Here is a 26,723-nt window from a genome sequence, read left to right as displayed (position 1 = left end):
AGGAAACCATGACGCTCAATACAGATAAAGTTCAAATTATTTATTTTGTAATCAACCAAAGTTCACCAACCAGAATGTCGGCATTTAACGTTAACACAGGAATAATACTCAACTTATACTTCGTGTCACAGCACAAATTACATTTTGCAAAACTTTTCACAAGCAGCCATACCAGGATATACTGGTAAATCATTTGCACACTTGGGCTTTGTGCGAGAGTTTTCCTCCTTGGTCCTTCTGCACCGACTTGATGACCCCCACAGCCACTGTCTGCTTCAGGTCCCTTGCTGCAAAGCGGCCTGAGGAGCAAGACAAAAAATAAAATAAAAACTTGTAAAAACGCCGCAGAACCACAGATTTGGCACTTTTACAAATTTAAAGCGACGTGATGGCTGCGGTACCTAAGGAAGGGTAGGTGAAGAAGCTCTCCACACACATGGGCTTGATGGGAACAATCCGGACCGTAGCAGCGTCTCCGGACATCAGGGTCTGCGGGTGGTCCTCCAGCTGTTTGCCGCTGCGCCTGTCGAGCTTCTCCTTCAGCTCAGCGAAGCGACAGGTGACGTGGGCGGTGTGGCAGTCCAGGACCGGAGAGTAGCCGGCTTTAACCGTCCCCGGGTGGTTCAGGATAATCACCTCCATTTAAAAACGAAAAAGAAGAAAAACTTAGTAATCAGCACAAAAGGAACGGCCACAAGGTTACGCAGGACATTCAGAGTTGGACCAACCTGAGCTTCAAAGCTGCTGACATCTGCTGGAGGGTCGTGCTGGGCGTTTCCAGCCACGTCGCCGCGCCGCAGGTTCCTCACAGCCACGTTCTTGATGTTGAAGCCGACGTTGTGGCCCGGCAGAGCCGTCTGCAGCCCCTGGTGGTGCATCTCAATGGACTTCACCTCGGCGGTGACCTTGGCCGGGGAGAACATCAGGGTCATCCCGGCCTTGAGGACACCAGATTCAATCTTCCCCACTGGCACGGTGCCTACTCCTGTAGGAACATATGAAAGTAAACACTTTATAGCCACGGGACAAAATGTTGGTTCTGCAGCTCCCGTTACCAGGAAAACATGATTCAAAAAATGAACCGAGAGCCGGATTCCTAACCGCCAATCTTGTAGACGTCCTGCAGAGGTAATCGTAGCGGCTTGTTGGCCGTGCGCACTGGTGGCTGGATGGAGTCCAGGACTTCTAGTAGAGTTCTTCCACTTGCGTTCCCCTCCCTTTGTCTGGATTTCCAGCCTTGGAACCAGGGCATCTGTGGAAAAGAACGTTAGCTCAAAAAAAGGTTTGCAGCCACATTTGAACTTGAACCACCCAAATCTTCACCCTCTGCGTCGCAGTGATCATGTTCTCCCCGGTCCAGCCCGATATGGGAACAAAGGGCACAGTGGCGCAGTCGTAGCCGATCTTCTTGAGGAAGCTGCCGACGCCGCGCACCACCTCGTCGAAGCGCGCCTTGCTGTAGGGGGGTTCGGTCAGATCCATCTTGTTCACACACACGATGATCTGCTTGACCCCCAAGGTGTACGCCAGCAAGGCGTGCTCTCTGGTCTGACCGCTCCTGGACACGCCGGCCTCGTACTCCCCTTTAGCCGCAGAGACCACCAGGAGGCCAACGTCAGCCTGTGGAGACAATAGAAGGTGAACACACGTGTGAGATAGAAAAAGTGCAGCGCTTCCACGCTGCTCACCTGTGACGTTCCAGTGATCATGTTTTTAATGAAGTCACGATGGCCAGGTGCGTCAATTATGGTCATGGTGTATTTTTGGGTGTGGAATTTCAGCAGAGATATATCGATAGTGATTCCTCGCTCACGCTCGGTCTTCAGCTTGTCCAGCACCCAGGCGAATTTGAAGGAACTCTTTCCCATCTGTGACAGAATATAAAAACAAGTCTTTAAATGCAGTCAGTTGCATTCCCCCCCCAGCAGGGTTTTCGCTTCCTCGCTCACCTGTGCAGCAGCTTTCTCAAACTTCTCCAGCTTTCGCTGATCGATGCCGCCGCACTTGTAGATGAGGTGGCCGGTGGTGGTCGACTTGCCGCTGTCGACGTGTCCGATGACCACCACGTTGACGTGAGTCTTCTCTTTCACCATGGCTCAATCCGGGGGTTTCGCCAAACAAAGTAGCTCGAAAGTCTTCTGCGACGATATGCTCACTTCCAAATACTCCTGCGGAATGTGAGTGTCCAGTTACCGCTGGGAGGTTTTATATGCTGCACCTGATCGCACACGACACGTGATTGAAGGCAGGTGTGCTGCTTAATTAGTGGCTGTTTGGTAAGAGGCCTAATATTTGGCACTGCTAAGTGTTAAAAGGAGCTTGAACACCAAAGTAATTAAATGCTGAAAAATAATTCCTCACAGATTTGATGTTTTTGTGAAAAGCAGCAAGAAGTAAACAAAATGATCTTTCATCGATGTGCAGCAACCAGCATTTAATCAGTCAGTTGGATCACTAAACGCTCTTAAATTACAAACAGGTGTGTCATTGCTTGAAGAAACCTCTAAATAAATCCTGAGTGGCTGCAAAGCATGAGAGGAAACCAATGCATGCAATTACATCACATGTTTTTGTAACTCTTAAAGATCTAAGTGCCTATAAAAAAGGAAAACAAAGAGATACATGGTGCTAAACTGAAAAGCTAACAGTTTAGGAGAAGACGCCCTCCAATAAATGTCTCATGTCATCTCCTTACACCTAATTACACGTCAATAAACATCAATACACGTCCCCCTTTGAGTGAACCATTGGGGGTGAGATCAAAGTGAGATTCAAACGCATTTTCCACATCAATGCTTTTGAAGACTTTTTAAAATGTACTTTTAGTCCTTATATTGTTTCATCTGCATAATGCCAATAATCTAGGGTGGAACATGTGAACATCAGATCTCTGCATTCAGAATATACCCCAAGTACACAACTATGCAACATATAAAACATATATTGCTGGTAGTCAATTATAATTATTGGAAAAATCATTACTTTAATATTGCAGCTTGGCAAAGGTGGAGCTATTTTAAACACTTCTTTCTTAAAAGATTGAGCTGATTATGTATTATGAAATATTAGTTAATTTAAATGAAATATTAATAATCTGAATCTGCAAACTAATTAAAAGTTATGAACCTAGTGGAGTAAAAACGACAATATTTGTCTTTCTATGAAGCACCACAAAATGTAAATATCCGAAAACAACTACGTCGAATTTGTATTTCAGTGTACTTATATATAAATGTTCTTTTTGATACCATTTGATCCAGCGGTTTGACGTGAGTGACTCTGGGGTCAAAGTGGGGTCAAAGTGGATGGCACGTTAGCGCCCCCAACAGCCTTGTTACGGTTTACACTAGCTTTTTGCTTTATGCTCAAGGGCCCTTCGGTAGAGGTAATAAACGTTGGACATACAGGTTGTTGAACCTTAACGGCTCCAAATGCTCACAAATTCCGATTGAAACCCCTGTTAGAGCGTTTTTTTAAAGAAAACGCTCGGCTGTGCGCTGATGGAAGGGCGGCGTTAAAACACATCAGCGGGTCTCCGCTGACCGGGCGGGTTTATCTCCAGTCACGCGACGAAGCTTCAATACTCCCCCACCGCCGCGCGCAGAGGTGGAGCAAACCGAGCTCCCTTTCTCGTCTGACGGCCACGGTGACGCTCGTTGCCTAACCCGGAAACGGCAGCAGCGAAATCGCTTTTCTTCCTCTTCATTCGGTCAGTGCCGCTGGCTTCCTCGCGTGGTGTCCAGACGTCGACTCCAGGGCTTTTCTCCACGGAACCTCGAGGTAAAAAAAAAACACAAACTGCTTTATATTTCCATTTTCCGTCCTCTCAACTAACGACCGTTACTGCCCACAGGTTGCCATTCAGTCTGCCCCCCTTTTTGAGCGTTAAATCTGTTCCCCGGGGGCAGAATTTCAGCGGCGTGAAAAACACCCTCTCCCGCATTAAAAGTTACTACGAAATACAACCGCGGCAGTTGAGGATATTTGTTTTGTGTTTTGTGTTGTTTTTTTGTTTGTGTATGTGTGTCACATCCTCGATGCGCCGTTAACTTCCCCCTTTTCCGAGCAACGGTCTCTGGGTGCGCGCGAGGCTGCGCCGCTAGCGCGGCTCTCCCTTCACGCGAGGCTTCAGAAGCACCGGCCGTCGGTTTTGATGCCCACGCGTTACCGAGCTCCATCGGCCTGTCCCCGGCCGCGCAGAGCTCCCGGCGTTCGGTCGTGTGACTCGGATCAGGACTCGCGGAGCAGCATCGCGGGGAACCGTCGGGAGGAAATCGCACCCACTGACAGCTGGTTACAGCTGGTTCGGCTCATGAGGATTTTCCATTTTCCTCAATGCATGATCGTCATTTAAAGAGATGATCACTGGTTCAACAAACTGGTTTTGTAGCGTAATTTGAAATGCTGAATTATTCTTGTTAAAGTACTAACGGATCATTTACTGAAGTATCTGAATATTGCTGCTTGTCTCTTTTAATTCACTTTATTGTGATCATATCAAATCAAATCAGACTCTGCAAAAGTGCGTCATCAATTAGATATAATCTCACAAAAAAATCTATATTTTCCCATTAAATGAAGTGTAAAGTGGCATGAATTGGGAAAACAAATCAACCCTGTATAGGATCTGGTACCTCCCTTGAGTGCAATGTTAAAACGAAAAGTTTGCATGAGTAGTCTGCACAGACTCACCCTGGCGTGTGCGTGCGTGTGTGTTTTGTCTTCTTTCCGCTCTGCTTCTGCAAGACTTTCTGAAAGTGGAAGTGAAACGTCCCAGAAAGCCCGATTGGACGGCATGTGAGGCAAGTGCGGCTCTGTCGTGGTTGTGATGCAACTCTGCATTTAATTTGTGTCTCACGGCTCTGGCTTTAGACACAATGGGCCGCTTTGTGGGCTTTCGAAAAGGTACAGCGGGACCTTTTTACCTCCTTAATGACAGAAATGACGCTCCTACGGATGTAGCTCGATGGGAGAAAGGACTGCTATTGCTTTCCCTTTAACGTTATGCTGCACCTTTATTTCAGGCAACCTTGATTTACTGAAAGCCAGCCGGTCTAGAGAGGAACCCAGAGTTTCTGTGTGAGATAACCTGCCTCGAGGTTATTTGAGTTGTCCTCTTTGCAACGTGTCTCCCTTATATCTGCCACTGCACATTTGGCAAATACCTTTCGCTAGTGGCAGTGGGACTTTGAGAGGTGGCACGACTTGTCTCCTACTCTTTCTGCAGCGATGTGAAGAGATGTGATCTAATGGAGGTCTGATTCCTCAATGTCTTGCAGTTAAAAGTTGCTGCAGTTAGTTTCTCGCCATAGCTGACCTTCTGTGATACAGGGAAGTGAGATCTGGTGTTTCATGGGTTCAGGAACTAACCAGTGGGAGCTTTTCTCACATGCACCTGGTTTGGAACCAGCATGAAGTGGGAGCATGGCTCATTTGGCGCGATGTATTCCCTCCATGAATCCCAGTGCAAAGCAAGTAGAGGCATGAAACCGTACGTGTAATGTACCATACAAAGCAAATCTTCATGTTTTTGTCTTTCACATGTAAATATTTAGTTGTAATCTAGTCCCAAAGCGTTTGACTCCCAGTCAAATACTTGAAACCGATAATTCCAGCTTGAACAATTCTGGCTTGAATAACAAAAGCAGCAGATTTGTGAATCGAATCTGCTAGCGTAACAAACTCTGAGGAAGCCGTGCTGTTGATGCTGCAGCTGGTGTGATGACATGAGGGCGGAGGCGGTGTAATGTAAATAATTTAGCGGTTTTCCTGGAGTTCTCCTTAGGAGTGACCTCGGGCGAAGATGCTCTGATGTTTGTTTTCGTCACACACGCAAACCAATTTCTCTTTCATCCTTTTAAAAAATAAATATCGTTCATCTAAATGTAAAAATGAGACAGACATAATCAGACTATCTCATTCGGATGGTTGCTGACTTCATTGGAACGTCCAGAGCCGTCCTTTGGACCCCTGAAGGTACCCGGTGGCACGGAGCCGCGGCTTCAGGTTGGGTTGCGGGAATACAGGCAGTGAGTCTGACGGTCAGCGCCCCCGCTGACCGTCAGACTCACTGCCTGTATTCCCGCGGCGAGTGTTGAAACATCTTGAGCCTTTGTTGCAGCGTTGTGTGGTTCCGCTGTGCTGTTGTGACACTTTGTGCATCCGCCGCGTCAGCGACGGTCCAAAGACTTTCGTACTTTTGTTGCCGTCGGCTGCATCCCAACTTTTCCAGTCCAGAGTGAGAATGTACGATTGAACCTTTTTTACGCTCCGCTTTTTAATTCCAACAAACCACCACAGACCTGAACCGACACCCCTCTGGCCCGGGCCGCCGCCCACAACTGTATTTTAAGTGTTCTGGCCCTCAGCGTTCTGCTCTTGCACCGTTATCGCGGCATGAGTTGGCGAGTCAGTGACTTTAGCATCACTTTGTTTCCAACACTTTGTTGTTTGAAACAATATGATTTTTTTAAATGCATTTTACTTACAGTTGCAGTACTTTGTGTGGAAATTGTGGCCTTTGCGTTTTCGTGTACTTGCCTGTGCTATTGTCGTAACCTCGTTTGAACACACTCCCTCTTGCATCGCCACGGCGTGTCCGCTCTTGTTCTTAAGAAAATCGTAGCTGAAAAGATGACATTGCACAAATCACTTGCTAGGAAAGGCTGACGTTGCGTCCCCCCCCAACTCGTCCTGTCCGTTTCTTCACACGGCTGAGTTATTAGAGAGCAGATATCGCGTACATTGGCTAGGTTCAATGTTTATTATGCCGGTTCTCTGCTGCTGGGCCGGCTCACAGATTTATTCAAGTTTGTTGGTTAGCAAAACGTCTTTCCTGTTGAATAAGCAGAGAAAGGAGCTGTGGAGGCGAGTTGTATACTCATGGTGTGTGTGTGTGTGCTGGTAGACTCTAGCATTCCTCTCAACACTCTCTTCCGTCCTGTGATGTTTGCTTATTCGAAGCCCTAAGCATGCACATCATAAGAAGGCCAGCAGGCCTCTGACAGGATGCTTTCATGTGTTGCTCCATGTGCAGAGTGGAGGTGGTGCAAAAGGAGAGTGGACTGCGTATGGAAAATCGCAACATAACGCCCTGAATAACTTGCTCAAAGGGAAAACCGCTACCCCTCCCACCCCCCCACACACACACACACACACACCGAAAACAGTCTCAGACATTTTCTCTTTAACAGCAGTTGTAATTCATTATTTTGATCAAATGACGGCGTGTTGCACCGGGCAGGCGTGAGATCCTCACGTGTCCGCCTACATGTCGGCGGACACGCAGAGCGGGGTGTTACCACAGATGGCAGATCAGCATGCTGGAAATTCAGATTTTGCATGAAACCGTTGGTGCGCTGCCCACGCACCAAACCGCCGTCCTCAGAAACCTGTACGACTGTTTCACACAACTGTGTGCGTTCATTAATGGATGTGAAATGGGGATAAATAAATATGTCACACAGGCCTACTTCATCTAGTTCCATCATATTTATCAAATTTAAAGCTGTGGAAACCTGGACCGAAGGACAGTTTGCCCACTAACACGGTATTTACGGTGAGCCACTTGCTGTGAAGCGTTCAGCGGCCCTCAACAAGTCATTAGCGGTGACATTTCAGTTGGAGGATTTCCACGTAACCGACCCGCGTTCTCCTAATGATGAGGCTCGGCTGCGCTCCATGGATAGACCGTCCTCGGCGCTCGCTCACCAGTGGAGACAGTTGTCATGGCAACTTGGGTTTCAACGCTCCCGGTTTCACTTGTTAGGGGTTGACGTTGTGCTCCTTTGGAACAGAGAAAACTGAGGCTGTTCTAAGCTGCCGAAAGAGCTGTGCATTTTTCTTTTAAATAAGCAAACTCAAACTCAATGGGTAATCTTGTTTTCGATTCCTCAAATGTATCTCTTGTATATTTAGACCACATTTGTTTTGGATATAAAGAAAGTTTCCAAAACTCTGGTGTTAAATGAGGATTCATTCTGGGAGAAAAAAAAAATTCTAATCGTTCCATCAATGCAGCCTTTTCCATCGGGGAAACAATGCACTTGTTGTTTTACTGCTTGTGACTCCATCCTGCCTGTGTTTTGTTGAGTTTATTTCCTGGAGAAACACACGGCGGCCTTATTTCCCTCTTGAATTGCCAATGCGCTCTCACCCCTATAACCTTATGTGCTCGTTCAAGGGAGGGTTTGGCCTTATGCTGTGGCCCCCCAGCTGTAGGCAGTATGCATAGCTGACTCCCATGATGCTACACATGTCACCACAGATCGTCCCCAGTGGCACGTCAGCTGCAGTGGATTAGGGGCACGTTCTGGTCCTCGCAGGAAGGAAATGCTCCGTGCACCAGTGACTAGAATAATTGATTTTATTGACTTATAAACGTCTCCATTATTCTCAGGAAGTCGTCTACCTCTCGCTCGCTGCTGTGTCAGACGGAGCGGCGGACTCTTCCAAACTAGATGTGTTTTGGATCAGATCTTTTCTTACAACTTTACAAAAATCTTGAGCAGCGGACGCCGCCGTGGAGCCGTGTTTGAGTCGTTGTGCTGTGGAGCTCTTGCAGGAAGAAACCCTGTAATGAATCAGAGGAAGTGTTGCACAATAGGAAGTGGTGTGTGTTTTTTGTTTTTTTTCATGACCACCCATTTGTTCCAATGTTTAAAAAACAAAACAAAAAAAAAACCTGCAATAAGCTCATGTTTCACAATGAAGGTAGGGCACGATTGCGTGCATTGGGTTGTGATCCCTTTTTGTGTCATTTTACTATAAAAGAGGGCCTACATTCAGATGGTATAAATGTTATTGCATGCAGCGGTGTTGTTGGGGACAATTTGTTCCACTGATAATGCTGTGTGTGTGTGTGTGTTTTCTACAAATGCAACACTTCATCCCCTGAAATAGTCTGTTCCATCGTCATCCCTGTTGTTCTTGGTGTTTTCAGGGGCTGACCTCTGGTGGAGGACTGTGACCCGGGGCCACCTGCCAGGCCGGGCTTCCCTGCTCCTGACCGACCGCCTCACAGCTCCTCTGCTGGTAAGTCCTCACGCCGACTCTCACTTTCAATATGGGAGCTTGTTTTTAAAGGATTGTTGAAATAGCAAAATGCTATTGTTCTGCGGAAATCTTGCATCCGCTTTCAGATCCGCAAGAAAAATAAATCCAGGTCTCGTCTTTAACTGGGACGCTGTTATTTTGTATTTAACATTACATCACTCCCTGTGGACGTTGTGCCCCAGCTGGGGTGGAGTCAAACCTCCCCAGAACTGCCGGTGTCTTAGACTCCTGCAGTCCGAAGGGAAAATGAGACTACGCACTTAATATTCACCGTAAAACCTGTAAAATCCTTTCTCTCCGTCCACTGTCACCTTCTGTAATGTTAAATTGTGATCAAAGAAGCGTAGGAGTGGACCGACACAAAGTAGACATCTCATTATGTAAGCACCTATTATTATTATTTATTATTATAGCCCTAATGTGCCGTGCTCTGGGTGTATGTGTAATGCTTGGTCAGGAAATGAAGTGCATTGTGGGCCATAAAAAGGAGTTGAGTAATGTAGGTGCTCCCAGCTTCCTTTTGCCCCGCCAGGCCTGAGTGTTTATGTAAGTGCGGGGCACAGGGTCACCGCTCGGCTCTCACCACAGACGCCCCATTTCTGTACAAGTACATTTCACCGGTTTCATTTGTTTTTTATAATCGTTTACCTTGTTGTACTTATAGACCAGTGTATTTTAGCAGTCTTTCCATTGCACGATAAGAGGAATTTGTTTTTTTGCTCTCAGGTTGCCTTCAGTCACCATCACCTCCCCCTCCCCCCCGTGTATTTTCCTCCGCATCTCTGGAGATGGTTACCATGACACACACGGCTATAATTTCAATGGCTGAGCTGTGGTTCTGGAATGCTGCTCCGTTTTGACAGCTAAGCCTCAGGTGGTTTGTACATAGGCTCACTGTGTGTGTGTGTGTGTGTGTGTGTGTGTGTGTGTGTGTGTGTGCGCTAACACCAAGCTGCTGCTGTGGTGCCCTAGTATTCAAATCTACTCACCAAAATAGCCTGAATGGCAAGCTATTTGAGTTGGCGTGCAGTACACGGGTCCGTGGCGGTACAGGGGAGGAGCTTACAAATGGAGACGAGGTAATGCAGCAGGACGAGTTTGGTGTGAATATACATTCATACATGTATACAGGACGGATTAAGCACGCTAAGCCAGGGGGAGGTGTGGTACCGTAGCCGGAGGCCAAGCTTTTCTTATCTTGTTGCAATGATCATAACTGGGTCAATACTGCCCCCTGGTGGTGAAGCCTAGTATTGTGATAAAAGTGCAGATCATGGCCTTTTGCGCAAAAGACATTGCTGGTTTCTTTAGATTTATAGCCCTAGAATTGGATCATCCAACCCTCGGCCTTAATGTTATTTTCTCTTTTTCATGTCTACGATTTGAATATTCCACAAAGGGTTGTCTTTTGGGTCTGTTCACTATTTAGAATGCATGATAAAATATCCGCCGTGCCGCTCATGACTCGGCATGTGGCAGATGATTCGGCCCCTCTCGACCTCTCCCGCTGAGCAGGTAATTTGAGACGTTATGTCCGAGCGGGTGTAATATGTAGAGTGGCTTGTTATATCAGCTAAAAGCTCCCGGCTTCTCCTCGGTTATCTATTATTCACTCGCCTGGAGGGCTGATACGGCATTACTTCCTGCCCCGGTTCCCTTAAGAAGCACATCAGGGGGCTGCAAAGCCTTGATGTTCAGAGATTAGTATGCAACATGGCAATAACAGTCTGCAGAAATGTCAGGTTAATTTTTTATGTTTTTTACCCTGAAGTGGCTGCATGTGACCACTGGAGGGTGCTCTCACATCACGCATCAGAGCTGCTTCCTTTCCTTTGCTGTTATTAGTTTCGAAATTCCAAAGTGAGTGACAGTTCCCCCGCTCTGACATTGCACTATAACCCCCGCCCATTGTCTTTTATATTTGCACATTTTATCAGCCCTGACGCTGACTTGTTGATGATGCCAGGGGTCATTCTTGTGTGTGTGTGTGTGTGTGTGTGTGTGTGTGTGTGTGTGACAGTTTGCATCCTCACGGTGGCACTGCTCTCTTTCCCTGAAGATTCTGGTTGTCCTCAATGTGACACTGCTCGCCCATCCTAAACCCTCCACAGGGCCCCACCCAAAATCCTGTTAGGAAAAAAACAAACATTTGAAGGTGACGCTCCTGTTTCTTCAGATTAAGTCAGGCTTTAATTTGGGGCTCAACACCTTTTCATAGGAGGCAACGTGCCCCCTGACTGCTCCTCCCTAAAGCTCAGTCAGCAGAGTGTGATTTAGGGCTGCGGTGACATCGGTAAGTCAGTCACAAGGTCACCCGTGTAATGATGGTTTCGGGGGCCTGTTTTAGCAGGAGAATGGCAGATCTTTGTTTTTGAAAGGGTTTAGGAGGCAGCGGCCCTGAGGGAGGGAGGGACGGACGGACGACGGTGACTCAATTCCCCTCCCCCCACCCATAATGACTTCCTAACACATCCTAGGAAGGGGAGTCTGAGGACGCTCAAGGACAGGGCAGGGTGGGGAGGTCTTCTTGCTGATGCAGATGTTCAGCAAAGAGTTCCTGAAAACACCAATGACTGCATTCACAGCTCTTTATAGATGCATCTGTCACAAAATATAGCTGCCTTTTTTTGGGACTAAAGCAGCATCTTCACTCTGGGTGATCATATGAGGCCCCTGTGGTGTTGGAGGAACCTTTTTTTTTCTCTCCCTCATTTGAATTCATCGATACAAAATGAACATCAATCTGGGCTGTCGGCATGTTTTTGATGGTGTAAAGAAGAGCCAAGAGCCTCTTCATGGAGCTCCGTTTTTCAATGAGCGTTTTAGCTGACTCTTGTGTATGCGCCTGTTGCCATGGTTTCCCCAACTTCTTCTTTAGGTGCACGTCCAAAGCGAGGGGCTTAGCCGGCGAGGATGAGACGCTCCCACTTTGATCCCCTGATCACAAACCGGCGATTTTTAACTTGTTCGCGTTGGTTTGTGCTGATCGGGGTTCGTCGGGTTTGATGCGGGAGTTTGTTTTCAGGGTTTTCGACGGCGCCGCGTGGTTGCGACGGGAGGGAAACGAGACGTCTGGGCACAGGACGTCACTCCGTGTATCGCCGCCGGTTGTAATGATTTAATCACCATGCGAGGTTTGTTTCGACTTGACCAGAATCTGGGTGACGGGGGCATTAGTTGATGTTCGCCCAAAATACGGAGGCGTGGCCACGAGGCAATCGAGTTCATCTCCATGAACAAACAAACGGCAGACGCCCCCTTCGCTCCCCGCCATGTGCCCTTTGAGACATTTTTAGTCAGCTGGGTTGGATTGGCAGGAGAAGGGTTTGGGGTGAGGGGGGGGGGGGCACGGGGTCAGAGGGGGCGCATCCCAGCCTCGTTTGGGAAGTGCTCCCCCGTTTTCTGCCTGTCGGGCCGGGCCAGTGTCAGCGCGCTGGGGCGGGTCCAGGTCTGGCCGAGTGGGCTAATGCGATGTGGCGTGTCACCCGGGGAATCTAGGTCAAGTTTAAAGCTGCCTGGCTCAGCGCGCCTCTGCTGCAGTGTGACACCCCCCCCCCGTCCCTCCCCAGCCACACACACGCTATAGTACCCAGCACGCGTCCTTACCTACGCGTAGTACGTATTTTTGATTAAATAAAAATGGGATATGTATTTCTTCCTTTCTGGACCCACATAATCTCAGACAGAAAACGCACATGCTGCCTCTCCCCATCCCTCCGCCCCCGCCGCCTACACACCCCGGGCAAGCTCCGTCTCAGCCTCTCCACGCCGGGGGCCCGCGTGACGCGCTGCGTCTGAGCCCCGTCGGGGGTGGGGAAGGGGAGGGCGTTGTTTTTCTCCCGTAGTAAAGCAGCAGGGCACGTGGATCCTCATGCTGCAGCCGCGTAGTGGAATGTCAGCACTATCCCTCGCCCGCATCAGTGAGCCATCAGCCCCTCGGGCCGCTCTTTTATCATTTCTCTCTTACAGGACTGATGGCGCAGCGCTCTGTTTCGGCGGGGCGGTGCCTCTGCGCGTGCGTGCTTATCAAAGGGCCGGCAGGGAGACGTCTGAAGGCCGGGCCGTCCGCAGGTCAGGCTGCTGCATGGGCGTGGCACTGTTTTGGTGTCTTCACCAAGATACGGTTCAACCTCTTTGCATCAGCTGCAGTCTGCAAATATTTGATTTTTTTATATTATAAATCCCCCCCTTTTTATTTCAAGCAAAGTGACACAATGTATCGTAATATAACACTGATGTTAAAATGTAATCATTTTATCATTATCGTATATTTTCTTTAGTTTTATTAAAATAATGATATTAATGACGGTAATTTGCTGAGCTTAACAGAAAAAAAAATCAAATCACATTAAATCACTCAGTGCTTAGTAGTGGAATTTAATATGTCTCCAGTTGACTTTGCCCCCCCGACTAATCCGCTGTTTTTGGTGCATTACCTCAGCCGTATTAATATATGCATGTACTTTCATGCCTACTACGACTGTACTCGCTCCTCACCCCGAGCTCGCCGCTCATTGGCTGCTGCGATGTTTTCAATGGTACCAAAAAATTTTTGGGGCTCCATGGATACAGCGAGCTGTCTGGTAGATCAGCTTAGCCAATCGGAGAGCTGCGCGCGCTCCTGCTTGACAGATTCTGCCCCTGGCCTTAGAAGCAGCCCCCCCCCTCCCTCGCTGCGAGCACGCGATGGCTCAGTGGGGGGGGGGGGGGGAGGGGTTAGGGGGTTCAAAACAAAAACAAGGCTGTCGTCGTTGGTCTCTCTGTGGTGCCCTGGACATGCCAGCACTGACTGAGGGGGGGTCACTTACTACGCTATCGCTTAGCAACCAGTTACTCAGTTGCCAACACACTTTGTCATCTTTTAGGTGCCGTTTGTTTTTCGGCCATCTGGAAATGATTGTTGACTGGAAGAGTAGGACTTGCAAACTTTTCTGTGAAATGCGGCAAACAAATCCCCGTCCTCAAAATGACCTCCTTCTTAAGCGGCGGTGGGCAGCTCTGCCAGACCAGCCGGCCTCGGCCCTGCGAGTGGCTGAAAGGGGGCGGTAGAGGACCGGGAGGGGGAGGGCTGGCGAGGATGGGCAGTGCCCACATCACCCGGCAGGGTGGGGCCAGTGACGGCTCCCAACGCTTCTGAGGCCGGATCGCCGACAGACAGCGAGGCGCTGGCAGACATTTAGGTCACGTTAGTGGGGGGGGGGGGGGGGAGGCGAGGCAGGTGGGTCTTTGCAGGTGGTCTCTGGGTCGGATGAGGGGCTGAAGTCACGGCGGCTTTCGGGGCAAATAAACATAAACCCACGATGGACGTATGAAGATTTTTTTTTTCTTTAATAATTGCCTTGTTGTTAATGTTGCTGACCAAATATTGAATTAGATTCTTCAGGATCACGTTGTGTTGTGAGAGGAAGCATTCGCATGTAGAAGGAGTTGCTTCCCTCTCCAACATCCATTAATGCGCCCATTGACTACCTGCCTTGCATTTTAAAAGCACTCTGCTGGGGACTGGCGAGTGAGTACTCGCCTCCCTGTCTCCCAATATTACCTGTGTACACATGATTGACCTTGTCACCGCTCGTCTGTCACTTTGGCCCCCCGCCTCCCCGTCACTCATCGGGGATCCCATCTGCCCGCCAAAGTTTAACCTCGGTCATTATTCTATTCGCCCTCCGCCCTCCTTCCGCCCTCTCGGAGCACATCCCGTCTCCGCTCCGTCACCGAAGGTTAAATTCGGGAAAGCCACCACAGTGCCGACTGGTGCAAAGTGCTTTGTTTTCTTCGTGTAAACTCTGCTATTGGACCATCTATTGATAATCAACAGTGTTTTAAAAACCCTTGAATGCATTAATCGACAAGAAGCTGAGGCTGGTTTCAGTCTCTAGTACAAATATTTTTGAGATGATTCAAGTATAAACAATTTCAATAATTCTTTCAATCATTAAGTTTATTACAAATTGTGGAAATAGATTAATTTTCCTGAGCAATGGAATAGAATCATGGAATAAAATGCAAATGTTTATTATACTATATTGTTTAGACTCCCATATATAAAGTGCTGCTGTACCCCATTATTTCACTCAGGCATATTGAATATCGATGCTGTGTAATTCCTGAAGACAGTTTGCTTCTGCAGAGGATGATGTTTTTTTTTTTTTTTTAAATAGACAAGGTCTAACACACAAACAAACTACAGACCTTACAAACGGGTCCTCTTCACGTTTCTGCAACTTCCTTTTTTTTTAACCGTTAGATGGGTCCTGCTCTGCGGCGATAAACGGCTTGATTCCCCTGCAGGGCTTGTGGAATGATTACTTTACATACGACTGCCTGGAAATGCTCACAATTTCTGGGAAGAAACTTATTTCAATTTTTTTTTCTTCTATTTTTGGGGACCTTTTCTCGTGACATCTGGTTCGGCCCCGGCCGAGGGAGCTCTCATGGGAGGGTGGGGGTCCAAGGGGACCTCTGGTGTCTGTGGGCACATCTGGGGCACCACTGGGTCCGCACAGACACCAGAGCAGTGAAGCACAGCCGGCGCGAGGTGGAGTCTCTCCACCCGCCGCATTCCTCCATTAACCCGTCCGCCTCTCTCGTCCTCCGCAGGTATCGTAACATGGGGAACCTACTGAAAGTTTTGACTTGCACGGATCTGGAACAGGAGCCCAATTTTTTCCTGGATTTTGAAAGTGAGTCTTTTTCATGTAATTGAACTCTCCTGATATCGATCACACGAATGTCTTCCCATACCCTTATCGGCTCTGAAACTTGAGTCTCCCCCACCCCCACTTATCTTCAACACTATGTTCTTCCCAGCGGCAAGAGAATGAAGTCTACCACAAGAGCTTTTGCGCTTTCCGTCAACCTGCCCCTTCCATGTAGGAATGTGTGCAGAATATCAATCAGGGCAGAGTTGCAGCAGAGCCCCCTCCTCAAATATATAAAGCACTGAAGTTCAGCTGCTGCACCGCCTAAGGCCCCTCCACACGGCTTCATCCTGCACCCAAGTGTTCTCACACTTGGCAAACCCAGAGACTCCGTCGTACCTTTTTTGAGAAAACAATTCCTCAAACCGCTCACGCGGTTTCTAGGTAATTATATATTAAAGGTACATTGCAATTATATATCCAACAAGTTAGGCTTATTTTATGAGCACTGAATAACACTCAATATTTGCTCCTAGTTTACCACATTCTCAGCATTGTTTTATGCATTTTTCAAATGGCTGAAATCATGGCTCACGAGGCTGACGCCACATGTATATCTATATTTAGATGTATATAGATATTTAAATATTAATGATCAATTAAAATGCAGAATATAAAAAGTGAAAAGACTATTCTGCTGTCAATATGAGCTGTGTTTTAGACACTTCTGCAGGTTGGCAGGAGTTTACATTCATCACTCTTGGCAAGGTGTTCTTGCTTCAGGTGATAGGAAAGGTTCATCGCGTTCCTCATTGCTCTCAAACCAAAAAAAGAAAACTCTGAAAGTGAACCGTCTCTACACCGAGTTGTTGTGCAGTGAGAGCATAACCCTTTTTTTCCTTTCATTCGTCTTCTTAGCTCGCTTTATTTTCCCTCCTCAGTCAGGAAAGTGGGCGGCGTCGAAACTAAACGGGAAACGCTGGAAAGATTATTTCTCTGAACTTTCATTTGCATAATTAAAACTTGCTGAACATTGAGCCCGGTGTGAATGTGGTTTTAGCAGCACGTTGACCTTGTTGTCACCGGCCTTTGCAGATGCTCGGCCCACGGACGCGGAGCGAGAAGTGTGGGAGCAGGTCGACGTGGTGCTGAAGGACGCTAAGGGGATCCTGGACGAGCTGCAGGCGTACAAAGGAGCCGGGCAGGAGATCAGAGAGGTGCACCCGATACACAAATCCACCTGGGGACGGGAGGCAGGACACAGAGCTGCTGCAGCGTTAGGACGCTTGGGTCAAAGGGAGATTTTAAATCAGATTATTAAACCGTTCAGTCAACATTTGTTTCCATTATTCCATTTCAAAAGAGCCCTCCCCACTTATCAGAATCATGGTGGAGAGTGGAAAAAGCCAAGGGCAGAGTTATTGCTTGTCATAACTGGCACCTACATTACCCACGATGCAACTCTGCTGCAGACCATTTGGTTTGCGAGTTAGCTGTGAAATTCACCTCAGGGTTTTTCCATCTTTCATCTTGTAGTGTTTTGTCAGACTTCTGGGTGGCTCCTTCTCTAAAACTTGTATTTAATTTTTTTCTTTTCTGTGTTTTATATTTCCAGGCGATCCAGAGTCCAAGTGATGAGGCGCTGCAGGAGAAGGCGTGGGCGGCTGTAGTTCCTCTGGTGGGGAGACTGAAGAAGTTCTTTCAGTTCTCCCAGAGATTAGGTACCGCTCTCTCTCTCCTGCTTCTCAAAAGAAACCGTTTGTAATGCGGGACACTTTCAAGTGGAACAAGCTGAGGTGTCCTGTGGGGGGGGGGGGGGGGGGGGGGTTGCTCCTCAAACAGGAGCAACGTTGTGTGTGACACCGGCGCCGCGAGACCCAAATGTGCAATAATTGGAGCTGTCAACAATTTTACTGCAGTTTGTGTCATTTGAAGCACAAAGTACCAGACGCCAAAGGACGAAAGCAGATGTGTAAAAAAAATGTGGTGACACAACCTCCATACATGACCCTAATTGTTAGCATCTGCAATATTGACTGGTGAGCTACACACACACACACACACACACACAATGCACCCCATCCTTGTATAAACAGTCTTTGAAAACCCCCACAGTGGTGCATTTCCCAGCTTGCTGCTTGCGCTGCACTGTGCACTGACCTCTGCACGATGGGGCTATAGGTTGTTTAATTAGCATGGATTCGGGGGCGGGGGCTGGAGGGGGACTAGGCTTACTGCTCCCTGATCTTCTTATGACCCTGAGGCTCAGGAAGGTGGGGGGGGGGAGGTGGAGGGGGGTAGGAGCCCGCCATGCCTTGACGCCCTCGGCGACGTAATCCCAGTGGCGGTGGGGAGGGTAGTCAATGGGAGCACTGGGAGCCCGGGGAGGGCTGTTATGTAACTAAGTAGGCCACCTCCCATTCTCGGCCACTGCTCTATTTTGATGCCTTGACTTCAGGCTTCGGGGGCCGTGAGGGTGAAGCTGAGTCTTGTGGTGCAGGCTGGTGGAGCTGCAGAGCCCCACTACTCAGGATGGAGGGACGATCATTCAATTGGTTTTGAGTTGCAGAGACTGATTTCTCCGGCTTCAACTACCTGTTGTTGCTCTGACACAAAGAATAAGACTGATGGAACGATGTAAATTTAGTTAAAAACAATCTACACTCTGTGCCCCCATGTGTCCTCCTCATTACAGCACCATAACACAAAGAAGAGCTTTTTCCTTTTAGTGTGGATGCCTCACTTTGCATATCACAGGACACATTTACAAGAATGTGAAACAGACATTAAGAATCCCACAGTCAGAAGCTGAAATTAGTCAAATTAGTTAAAAAAAAAAGTGTGTGTAAAAGTACTATTTCTTGAATTATCGACAGGAACAATCAATTGATTGATGAAGATAAAGATTGTTATTATTGACTGAGACAGATCTGAGTCAGTCAGTCTGGTCGCCCCCCCCTCAGCGAGTAGAGCGCCTGCATTCTGCTCGCCCGCTCTGCCGTGACCTGAGGAGATCAGACGTCTCCCTGAGCTCCGCCCCTCCACCGACTCCCCGACATGCTAGAGTGGCTCATTTAGAGGCCTGAGAGCAGCTCCTTCTTAACTTGTGTTTTGACAGCGATGTAGAGGGGCAGAGGGTGGAGGGGGTGTTAATGCAAAGAAACTGCACTACTAAGGCTATTTTTAATCAGCTGAAAACGCCGCCCCAAGCAGATGGGAGTCGTTACCGGATGGCAAACGCGTGCAATTTACTGCGGCGCACCGGCGGCAAACTGTCCGTCTCCCACGAGTCCCCTCCCCCTTATCTCGAGTAAGTGTATCTCCACTGACTCGGCTCTTCAGCGGGTTTTGTTGACGCGCTCGTCGTCGTATGTGATCAACAAGAATTGTACACTTGGACTAAATCGTTCAGACGGGGGATCGTCCGGGTTATGTCATTATCGAAAGCCTCGCTACGTCGTCTAGACTGAATTCGCTGTCTGAGTCTATAAATAGAAATTCCCTCTGGGCTGTCCAACTTTTCTATTTTATCTTTACTTTTATTTAAAGCAAGCCATATTTTGGATGAGAATTTTTCCTGTGTGGAAGTTCTCCCTTAATCTTCTCCTCGTTATTATCGGGCTGTTATCGGGCTGTTGGTATGTTATGTCGAGGCCTCGCACAGGCTTTGTATTTACTTATTGTCAAAACAATGAGTATAATCCTGCTTGAGTGAAATCTCGTTCACCCCTCCCCCTCATTTTATGCCAATGAGATAATTAGTCCCATGTCTCATCTGCATCTGAGCAGGAAAAGCCTCTTGGCTCACCCCCTGCGCCCCCCCTCCCCCCTCCCCCTCTCGTCCAGACTGGCCCTGGGCAGTTTGGACACCACCGCTGCCCCATTATCCGTCTCATCCTAATCAGGCGGCTTCAGCTGTGGGCCGCAGCCCGCTGGTCACACGTGTAACTGCGGATCCTCCACTCTGCTGTGTTTGTGATGCTTCTGCCGGTCGGTTATTGGGATGCACAGCAGACCTCAGTCTCAGCGCTGACCAATGTTTTTATTTTCATTATTGATTTAAACTGTTGTATTTCGAATGAACCAATCAACGTTACATGACCTGTAAGTTGTTGTTGTTGTTGTTGTTTGTGGTAGTTAATGACATTTTGTTGTTCCAGACTTGTCGTCGTGCAGCTATAAATGATTGATGAGGCGCTATCTGTCTCTCTGGCTCGTCCACAGAGGCGGCGCTGCACAGCCTGCTGGGAGCTCTGACCAGCGAGACGTACCACGACTCCACCCAGCACCTGGAGCGGGAGCAGGCGCTGGCCAAGCAGTTCGCGGAGATCCTGCACTTCACACTGCGCTTTGATGAGCTAAAAGTACGACCGTCCCTCTCAAAACGCCACTTTCCCTTTTTAGATGCATGTATGAACTCTTCTCCTGTGGTACAAGCCAGACCTCTTAGTCGGCCTACAATCTGCTGATGCCCCCGAATTGATTTTTCCTCTGCAGTTTTAAGCTGCAGCCAGCGAGCCTGTGATTAGCATTTAATTAGAATCCCAATACTACTTTGCTGTTTAATGCAGTGGCTGTCAGTGAAACGGCTAACGAGGCTCATAGCCGGGAAAGAGTTGTTGTCCTGAGTGATGGTCGACTGCCCGTTGTCAAAAACATGATTGTGTGAGGACTCATGTGGTTGGACAGTGGGTGAACTGGTTCCCTTGCAACCTCGCCCTTTAGATACAAACCGCCCTCCCCCACCCCCAAAAAAAGAATAAAAACACCCCCAATACCTTCGGGCGATCTGCTTCAACGTCCCAATTAGTGCCCACTACTCCGCCTGGCAAGATGAAAACATGAAGGTAGGGGGTGCAAGGTGGCATGCCAGACCTATTCATCAATCTTTCACACGCGTACGCGGGCTTCTGACCTAGTTAAAGCGTCTGCGGCGGGCGGCCCCTCCCTGATGGAGGAGCCTGTCTCTCCTGGTGCACACAGCGGACACAGACAGAGTACCAGTCTATTGTAGCGGGATTAGCCTGCTGCCAGTGCAGCTTTGAATGTGACGGGCTCGTACAGGAATGAGGATAATTAACCACATGATGAGCTCTCGCTGCTGGTGAAGAAGCTCTCTGGTTGGCCGGCTTCTGGTCGAGGTTCAGTTTGGCTTCACGGGGAAACCAGGTCATTCACGTGAAGGACGTTAACTGAGTCCAGTAATTTATTGTGTATATTTTTGTTCTCCGAGGCAGTAACTGCTAATGATGCCAGATCGCACGCTTCCATTTGTTCATAGTGAGTCCAATTACACCTTTTTGTTGACGTAGTTGACCCTCGATGCACCGCCCGACTGTATCAGCAAAATAACCAAATTGTTCCTGACAGGATGAGCAGGGATGTAAAAGGGGGGGGTGGGGGGTGGTGAGTGTCAGAGGATTCAAATCCAGTTCAGCAAATAAAACTATAATTGCATCCCGCCCCCAGATGACGAATCCCGCCATTCAGAATGACTTCAGCTACTACAGGAGAACGCTGAGCCGGATGCGGATCAACAACGTACCGGTGAGCACGTCACAATTGACCGAATTATAACTTCTAATCGCTTTTACTTCTCTCTGTGCTCATACGTGCAGTATCTTTGCTGAGGAGCAAGGCTGTGATGGATGTGATGAACAGACGTAGCAGACACGTCAGCCATCATTAGATTCAGCAGAGACGAGTGATGGGCTTCTTTTAATAGAATAATCTTCATTTCAGGGCTCAAGCAGTCTGTAATTTCATATTCCTCCTGAACGTTTCCATGGCGCTGGCCTGGCCTTCGTCTACACTGGGACCTGATATTGATTTTAAAGCCATCAGTTCTCATTACGGTTCCTGCTCGGGCAGAACGCAGGGATGTTGCATGGCGTTTGCAGACTGTTAGAGCCCCGAAGGAGGGGAGGTGGGGAGGTGGGGGGGTGGGGGTGGCAGGAAGCGTCTCGCAAAACGCAAAGTCTGAGCAGATCCTGAATCGGTAGCGAGGCCCGATCCCTCAAGAGGTGAAGCGCCTGGCTCCACTTCAACGTGGAGTCTGTGCAGACGATGACACCCAAGACAATAAAAGCACTGACGGCGGTCGGTGATTAGAGACCTGCCCGCGTCCCCTCCACTGGGGTATTGTTTGTGTTTTTAAGTGCCATCACGCTATTTAAGGGTCTGATGTCCCCTGTGTTTATTACCGATAATAGCTTTCATATGAAATTCAAGGACACGTTCCCTCTGCTCACGCAGATCCGCCTCTTTGATCAGCAGCTTTCAGGGGCATTCGAGAGCTGCTCCAATGCAGGAAACGGCGAGATCGCAGAGTTTCTCTCTCTGCAGAAGCAGCTGCTCTCCGTTCTGACCTTCTGATGGGGTTCTATTATGCAAACCAGACTGTGCCGTCAGGCAAACGGGCCCAGACAAGCTGTCGTCAGGACCTGTCACTGCTCAAGAGGAGCTCGAGCTGCGTTTTAGTCAACGCTCAGACGGCGCAATCATTCAGACGTCTGAGATGAAACGCGTCCGTCCCCGCGGTAACGCGCTCTGTGTGAGCTCGCGTGTCATCATTTGTTGAAACATGAATTGGTTTGAAATTTGGGGGAAGATTATTCATATGCTCAGTGTTCTCGTGGCGAGGGGAGGAAAAAAAAAGCAGGAAATGATCTTATTTGAATATGCAGACACATTTAGAGCAGCTTGTTCAAGAGACACCTTGTTCTTTGTGAGCCACCAGGTGTTTTAATGTCTGTCTGAGACTGGAAAGCAGCAGATTGTGTTAGTCAGCTGGGAACAAACGGGAGGAGCAGCAGGGCTCGCTCATGTACTTTATGTCAGTGTTTCTCCGTTATGATTTGATTTTAATTCAATTTGTTTAATGTGCCGTCTATTGGAGATATTTGTTTGTGTTTCAGACCTGGTTGAGAAGAATAGCCCATTGTGTGTTTTAAAAACACAATCTTCATTTCCAAGAACCAGCTTTAAAAAAAAAAGGCTTTCAGATGTCACTCATCTTTTTATTGTAGGAAATGTATTTCTGTAAAGAGTGATAATATAATCTCTGTTGGCAGACATTCAAATCAAGCAAATCTCCACTTTTGTAAATCAGGGTTACTTAATATTCAGACCTTTTTTTTTATTAAAGCTCTGAATATTAAGTAAGTAGGTAGCGGTTGATTGCCAGAATAACTAAAAACCACAAACATTCAACAAAACACTTTTACAGTTGTTGTGAACAAGCCAGAAATCACAAAGGTTTTTGGTTCATCGAGTTCATGATGATTGTTGTTCTTGTTGAGAATGAGTTTTTGAGGATGGATGTTTTAATGGCGTGTGTTTGGAGTTAAATGTGTTTGGAGTCCTCTGACGTTCTGCTGCTGCTCCCGACCTTTTGACCCGAGGAGATGCAAGAAAGAGGCAGAATATAAGTGTAATGTCGTTGTTTTTGGACGGATCTTTCAGGCGGAGGGCGAGAACGAAGTCAACAATGAACTGGCCAATAGGATATCCCTGTTCTACGCCGATGCCACGCCCATGCTGAAAGCACTGAGTGACGGCACAACGAAGTTTGTCTCCGAGGTGAGACTCACGGAAGGAAGCGGTGAAAACTTGAGACGCACACGTGAAAACATCCCCTCATTTCCTTTTCGTCCCTTTGCAGAACAAGAACTTGCCCATCGAGAACACGACTGACTGCTTAAGCACGATGGCGACTGTGTGTAAAGTCATGTTGGAAACGCCGTGAGTGACTCGCCGCATCGACGAGAGCCGCCGCACTTCCTGTTCTTCTCCTTCTTGTGTTCAATCGCTGCTCCGCCTCCTTTCAGGGAGTACCGCAGCCGCTTCGCCAGCGAGGAGACGGTGTCTTTCTGCCTGCGGGTGATGGTCGGCGTCATCATCCTGTACGACTACGTCCATCCCGTAGGAGCATTTGCAAAGTCGTCCAAGATCGACGTGAGTACGCTCGTGTTTGGACGTATTCAGATCCTGCATATAAACCCTTATTTAAGTCGCTTATTGTAAGTCCCTTTTGTACTTTGGGCTGTTGTGTTCATTCACAAATCTTTGCTTGATACAAAATGTTTTATGCACAAATCATTAACATTTCCTTTGCATTTGTTCATGACTCCCGAAGAGGGAGGGTCTTAAAGATGTAAACAAATTGTTTAGTCTGTTATTTTTCCTTGCATCCCTTTGACAATAACCTCAGTGCCTTCTCCACGATGAACCCTCAAGGCAAACATCTCTCCTAGAATAGACAAAGAGGGATTCTGCAGCACATTGACTTAGCGGGAACGTGCCTCTCAGTTTACAATGATTCCCTGACACACGCACACACACACACACACACACGCGGTGGTAAATACAGAATTGACCGGCCTGCTACATAACGCCAACCGTGCCTTTCTTCCTCTGCAGATGAAAGGCTGCATCAAAGTCCTCAAAGATCAGCCTCCGAACAGCGTCGAAGGCCTTCTCAACGCTCTCAGGTGAGCGATTCTTAAATTAATTTGTGTCCCCCCCCCTCACACACACACACACACACACACACACACACACTGCGTGCTGCGATTGCAGCCACACTCGTGTCTCTCGTTGAAAAGGAGCCTCCCCGTTAGCAGCACAGACCTCTCGGGTTGTTCTCCTCCCCCGGGAGGCGTCGGTGACTCATTGTCCTCGCGGTTCCAGCCGGGATTCAGTCCGCTGTGGCCCGGCGCTGGGTGTCAACAGCCTCTCCAGAAAGGCCGACTACATCTGACACCTCCCCCCACCCCCACCCGATCAGCCTCTAGTCTCCCAAATGATGTCACTCTTATGCAGACGTCTCCAGGTTCCATCCCTGATCTGAGGGGAGAAATTGTTCTTGAAAGAGTATAAATTATGTTTTTATAATACTTTATACCTTTTTACTTATTGAAATAGGCTGTAGTTACCTTTTACTTTTAGATTCATATTTTACATTAAATAAATAAATCAGTCTGTCTGTCGCATCACATCCGCGTTCTTCGAATCAGCCGAAGATTCAGCCACGGCACTTTAAAAAAATAAAAATAAGACATTTTTTTTTACACGCTTTGTGTACTTTGAATCGACTGAACTGAGGTGCCGTGTTTTCTCACCTGCAGGTACACAACTAAGCATCTGAATGATGAATCAACCAACAAGACTATCAAGAGCATGCTGCAGTAGACTGCGCTGCTACAGCTGCTAGCCTCACGCCCTGCTGGGGGGGACGCCACTCTCCTGACTGATGTCGGTGCACAGAATGTTTTGTTTTCGTTGCTTTATTTTTGTTTGTGATGGAAAAAGAGCTATAGCTCCGCCCTCTTTTTATGATGCGAAATGCTACTGCCATTCTGAACGTCTTTTTCTGTGCCAAAAAGATGTTGCCGGTTTGTAATGTTTTCGATAATAGGCCATGCGACAATGGCAGCTAATGGAAACATTGTGCATCCTCTGGTGTTCTCACACTTGTTTTTCCCTCTATAAGGGACGGGAGTGCTTTGACTTGAAAATTTAAAAGAGAGATATATAGAGAAGTATATATTATTTTTGTTTGATTCGTTATTTAATATTACATCCTCTGCATGATTACAAATTGTCTTTTCCTTCTATTTAAACAAAAACAAATGGTTCAGTTTAATTTGTCTGCTTTATTGTGCATTACATGTTTTTGTTTTTGAAATGGTACCTGTCAAAATGAGATTTAAGAGTACTGGTTTTATATTTTTTATAGGTTTTAATTTGTGCATATGTCCTATTTTTTCATAGTTGTGTTGTATTTTTCATTTGAAAACTTTAAACTGTGATGTGTGCAAAATCAAATTAAAATTGGGAGTATGTACTGTAAATGGACAGTATGTCATGTATGCTGGAGAAATTAAAACGAGAACTCTTGTTTTCTACAACCCGTCTTGTCAGCTTTGATCTTATTGTCATCTGCCATTGGCTCTTTTTTTCCTTTTCAGAAAAGCTGTAAAATCCGGTTTCTCACGCTCAACCGCTAAGCAGGAGTGAGGGAGGATGTTTCAGATCTCACAGCTTGATGAAATAAACCCAACGACACACACAGGCTGTTTAGTTTCTTTGAAATTACCTCCATATTCCAGGAATAGTTTGACAGTATGCATCTTCTCAAAGCTCCTCGCTTTCTGCTTTTAGAAGAAAGACAGCGAGATGTCTTTAGCATCGAGTTGGTGAACACAGTTGTGTATTTAGCAACCAAAATGACATGTTTTGTGTTTTTTTTTTTTTTTCCAATAAGGATGTTTTTTACCTCCTCGTGGAGCAGCGCTAGCGCTTCGCCCTCATTTCACGTCGTGCTTAGCTATGCTAACCGGCCGCTGGCTCCAAATGAAGATTTACCTCATGAAACATGAAAGCAGCATCAATCTGTCACTCGGGAGGAAGTTGTCCAAGCGTAATTTTCAAAACCCGCCACGATTCTATCAATCCGTAATGAGTCAACTTAAAGGATCGAAAAGTATTATGAAAGATAAATTGTTAGAGAAAATAAGATTCTTTTAGATTAAAAGAAATCCCTTTTAATGGTTCTTAGATGCATATTTCCTGAATGTGCTTCTATATTTCATATTCTCGGCCTGTTAAAAACATCGTTGCATGAGGTCAATGACAAGTGCTCCTGTGCCTTTCATCGACAGGAGCTTTTCTCAATCTATTATTCTATTCCCTCTTTACTCTCATCGGTAAGACAAAACAGAGATATCCTTTCACTTCTCTTCCGCTCCACTAACCTTCTGCTTTTTTTTTTTTTTTTTTTCTCTCCGGCTTTCAGCAGCGCTTTAGAGGGAGAAGGGGGCTACTCTTGGGTGGGCACTGCAGCACTTTCAGCAACGCTTTGTAGAACTTCTCAGGGTCAAAGCCGGCGAGGCAGCAGAGTGTGGATGGGTGTGCCCTTTGCAGCACCGCTGCACCGACGGAGGAAAGGAAGGAGCCGCGAGGGAGAGGGAGGGAAGAAGGCAATAAAGCGCTTTAATCTTGGGTGGGGTTTGATGGGGGAGGGCT

At 47.5% G+C, this 26,723-nt stretch overlaps 2 protein-coding genes across 2 annotated transcripts; one reads left to right on the top strand and one right to left on the bottom strand.

The window, feature by feature from the left end:
* Positions 1 to 25: 25 nt before the first annotated feature.
* On the bottom strand, positions 26 to 3,791 carry eef1a1l3 (eukaryotic translation elongation factor 1 alpha 1, like 3). The gene is made up of 8 exons (XM_040167490.2): positions 3,666 to 3,791; positions 1,950 to 2,168; positions 1,689 to 1,868; positions 1,324 to 1,620; positions 1,102 to 1,252; positions 729 to 985; positions 402 to 636; positions 26 to 299 (listed from the first exon to the last, which is right to left on the bottom strand). Exons 2-8 carry the CDS (start codon positions 2,091 to 2,093, stop codon positions 190 to 192), a joined length of 1,374 nt encoding a protein of 457 aa, XP_040023424.2. The 5' UTR covers positions 2,094 to 2,168; positions 3,666 to 3,791; the 3' UTR covers positions 26 to 189.
* Positions 3,639 to 25,606, top strand: fam49bb (family with sequence similarity 49 member Bb). Its single transcript, XM_040167492.2, has 12 exons — positions 3,639 to 3,780; positions 8,942 to 9,033; positions 15,655 to 15,737; positions 16,791 to 16,912; positions 17,311 to 17,416; positions 19,920 to 20,059; positions 21,165 to 21,242; positions 23,160 to 23,276; positions 23,359 to 23,438; positions 23,525 to 23,651; positions 24,117 to 24,187; positions 24,824 to 25,606. Exons 3-12 carry the CDS (start codon positions 15,665 to 15,667, stop codon positions 24,885 to 24,887), a joined length of 978 nt encoding a protein of 325 aa, XP_040023426.1. The 5' UTR covers positions 3,639 to 3,780; positions 8,942 to 9,033; positions 15,655 to 15,664; the 3' UTR covers positions 24,888 to 25,606.
* Positions 25,607 to 26,723: the final 1,117 nt, after the last annotated feature.

Source organism: Gasterosteus aculeatus, chromosome 21, assembly GCF_964276395.1.
Source record: "Gasterosteus aculeatus chromosome 21, fGasAcu3.hap1.1, whole genome shotgun sequence".
Taxonomy (NCBI): domain Eukaryota; kingdom Metazoa; phylum Chordata; class Actinopteri; order Perciformes; family Gasterosteidae; genus Gasterosteus; species Gasterosteus aculeatus.
The sequence above is the reverse complement of the archived record's forward strand: the minus strand, read 5'-3'. Positions and strand labels throughout refer to the sequence as shown.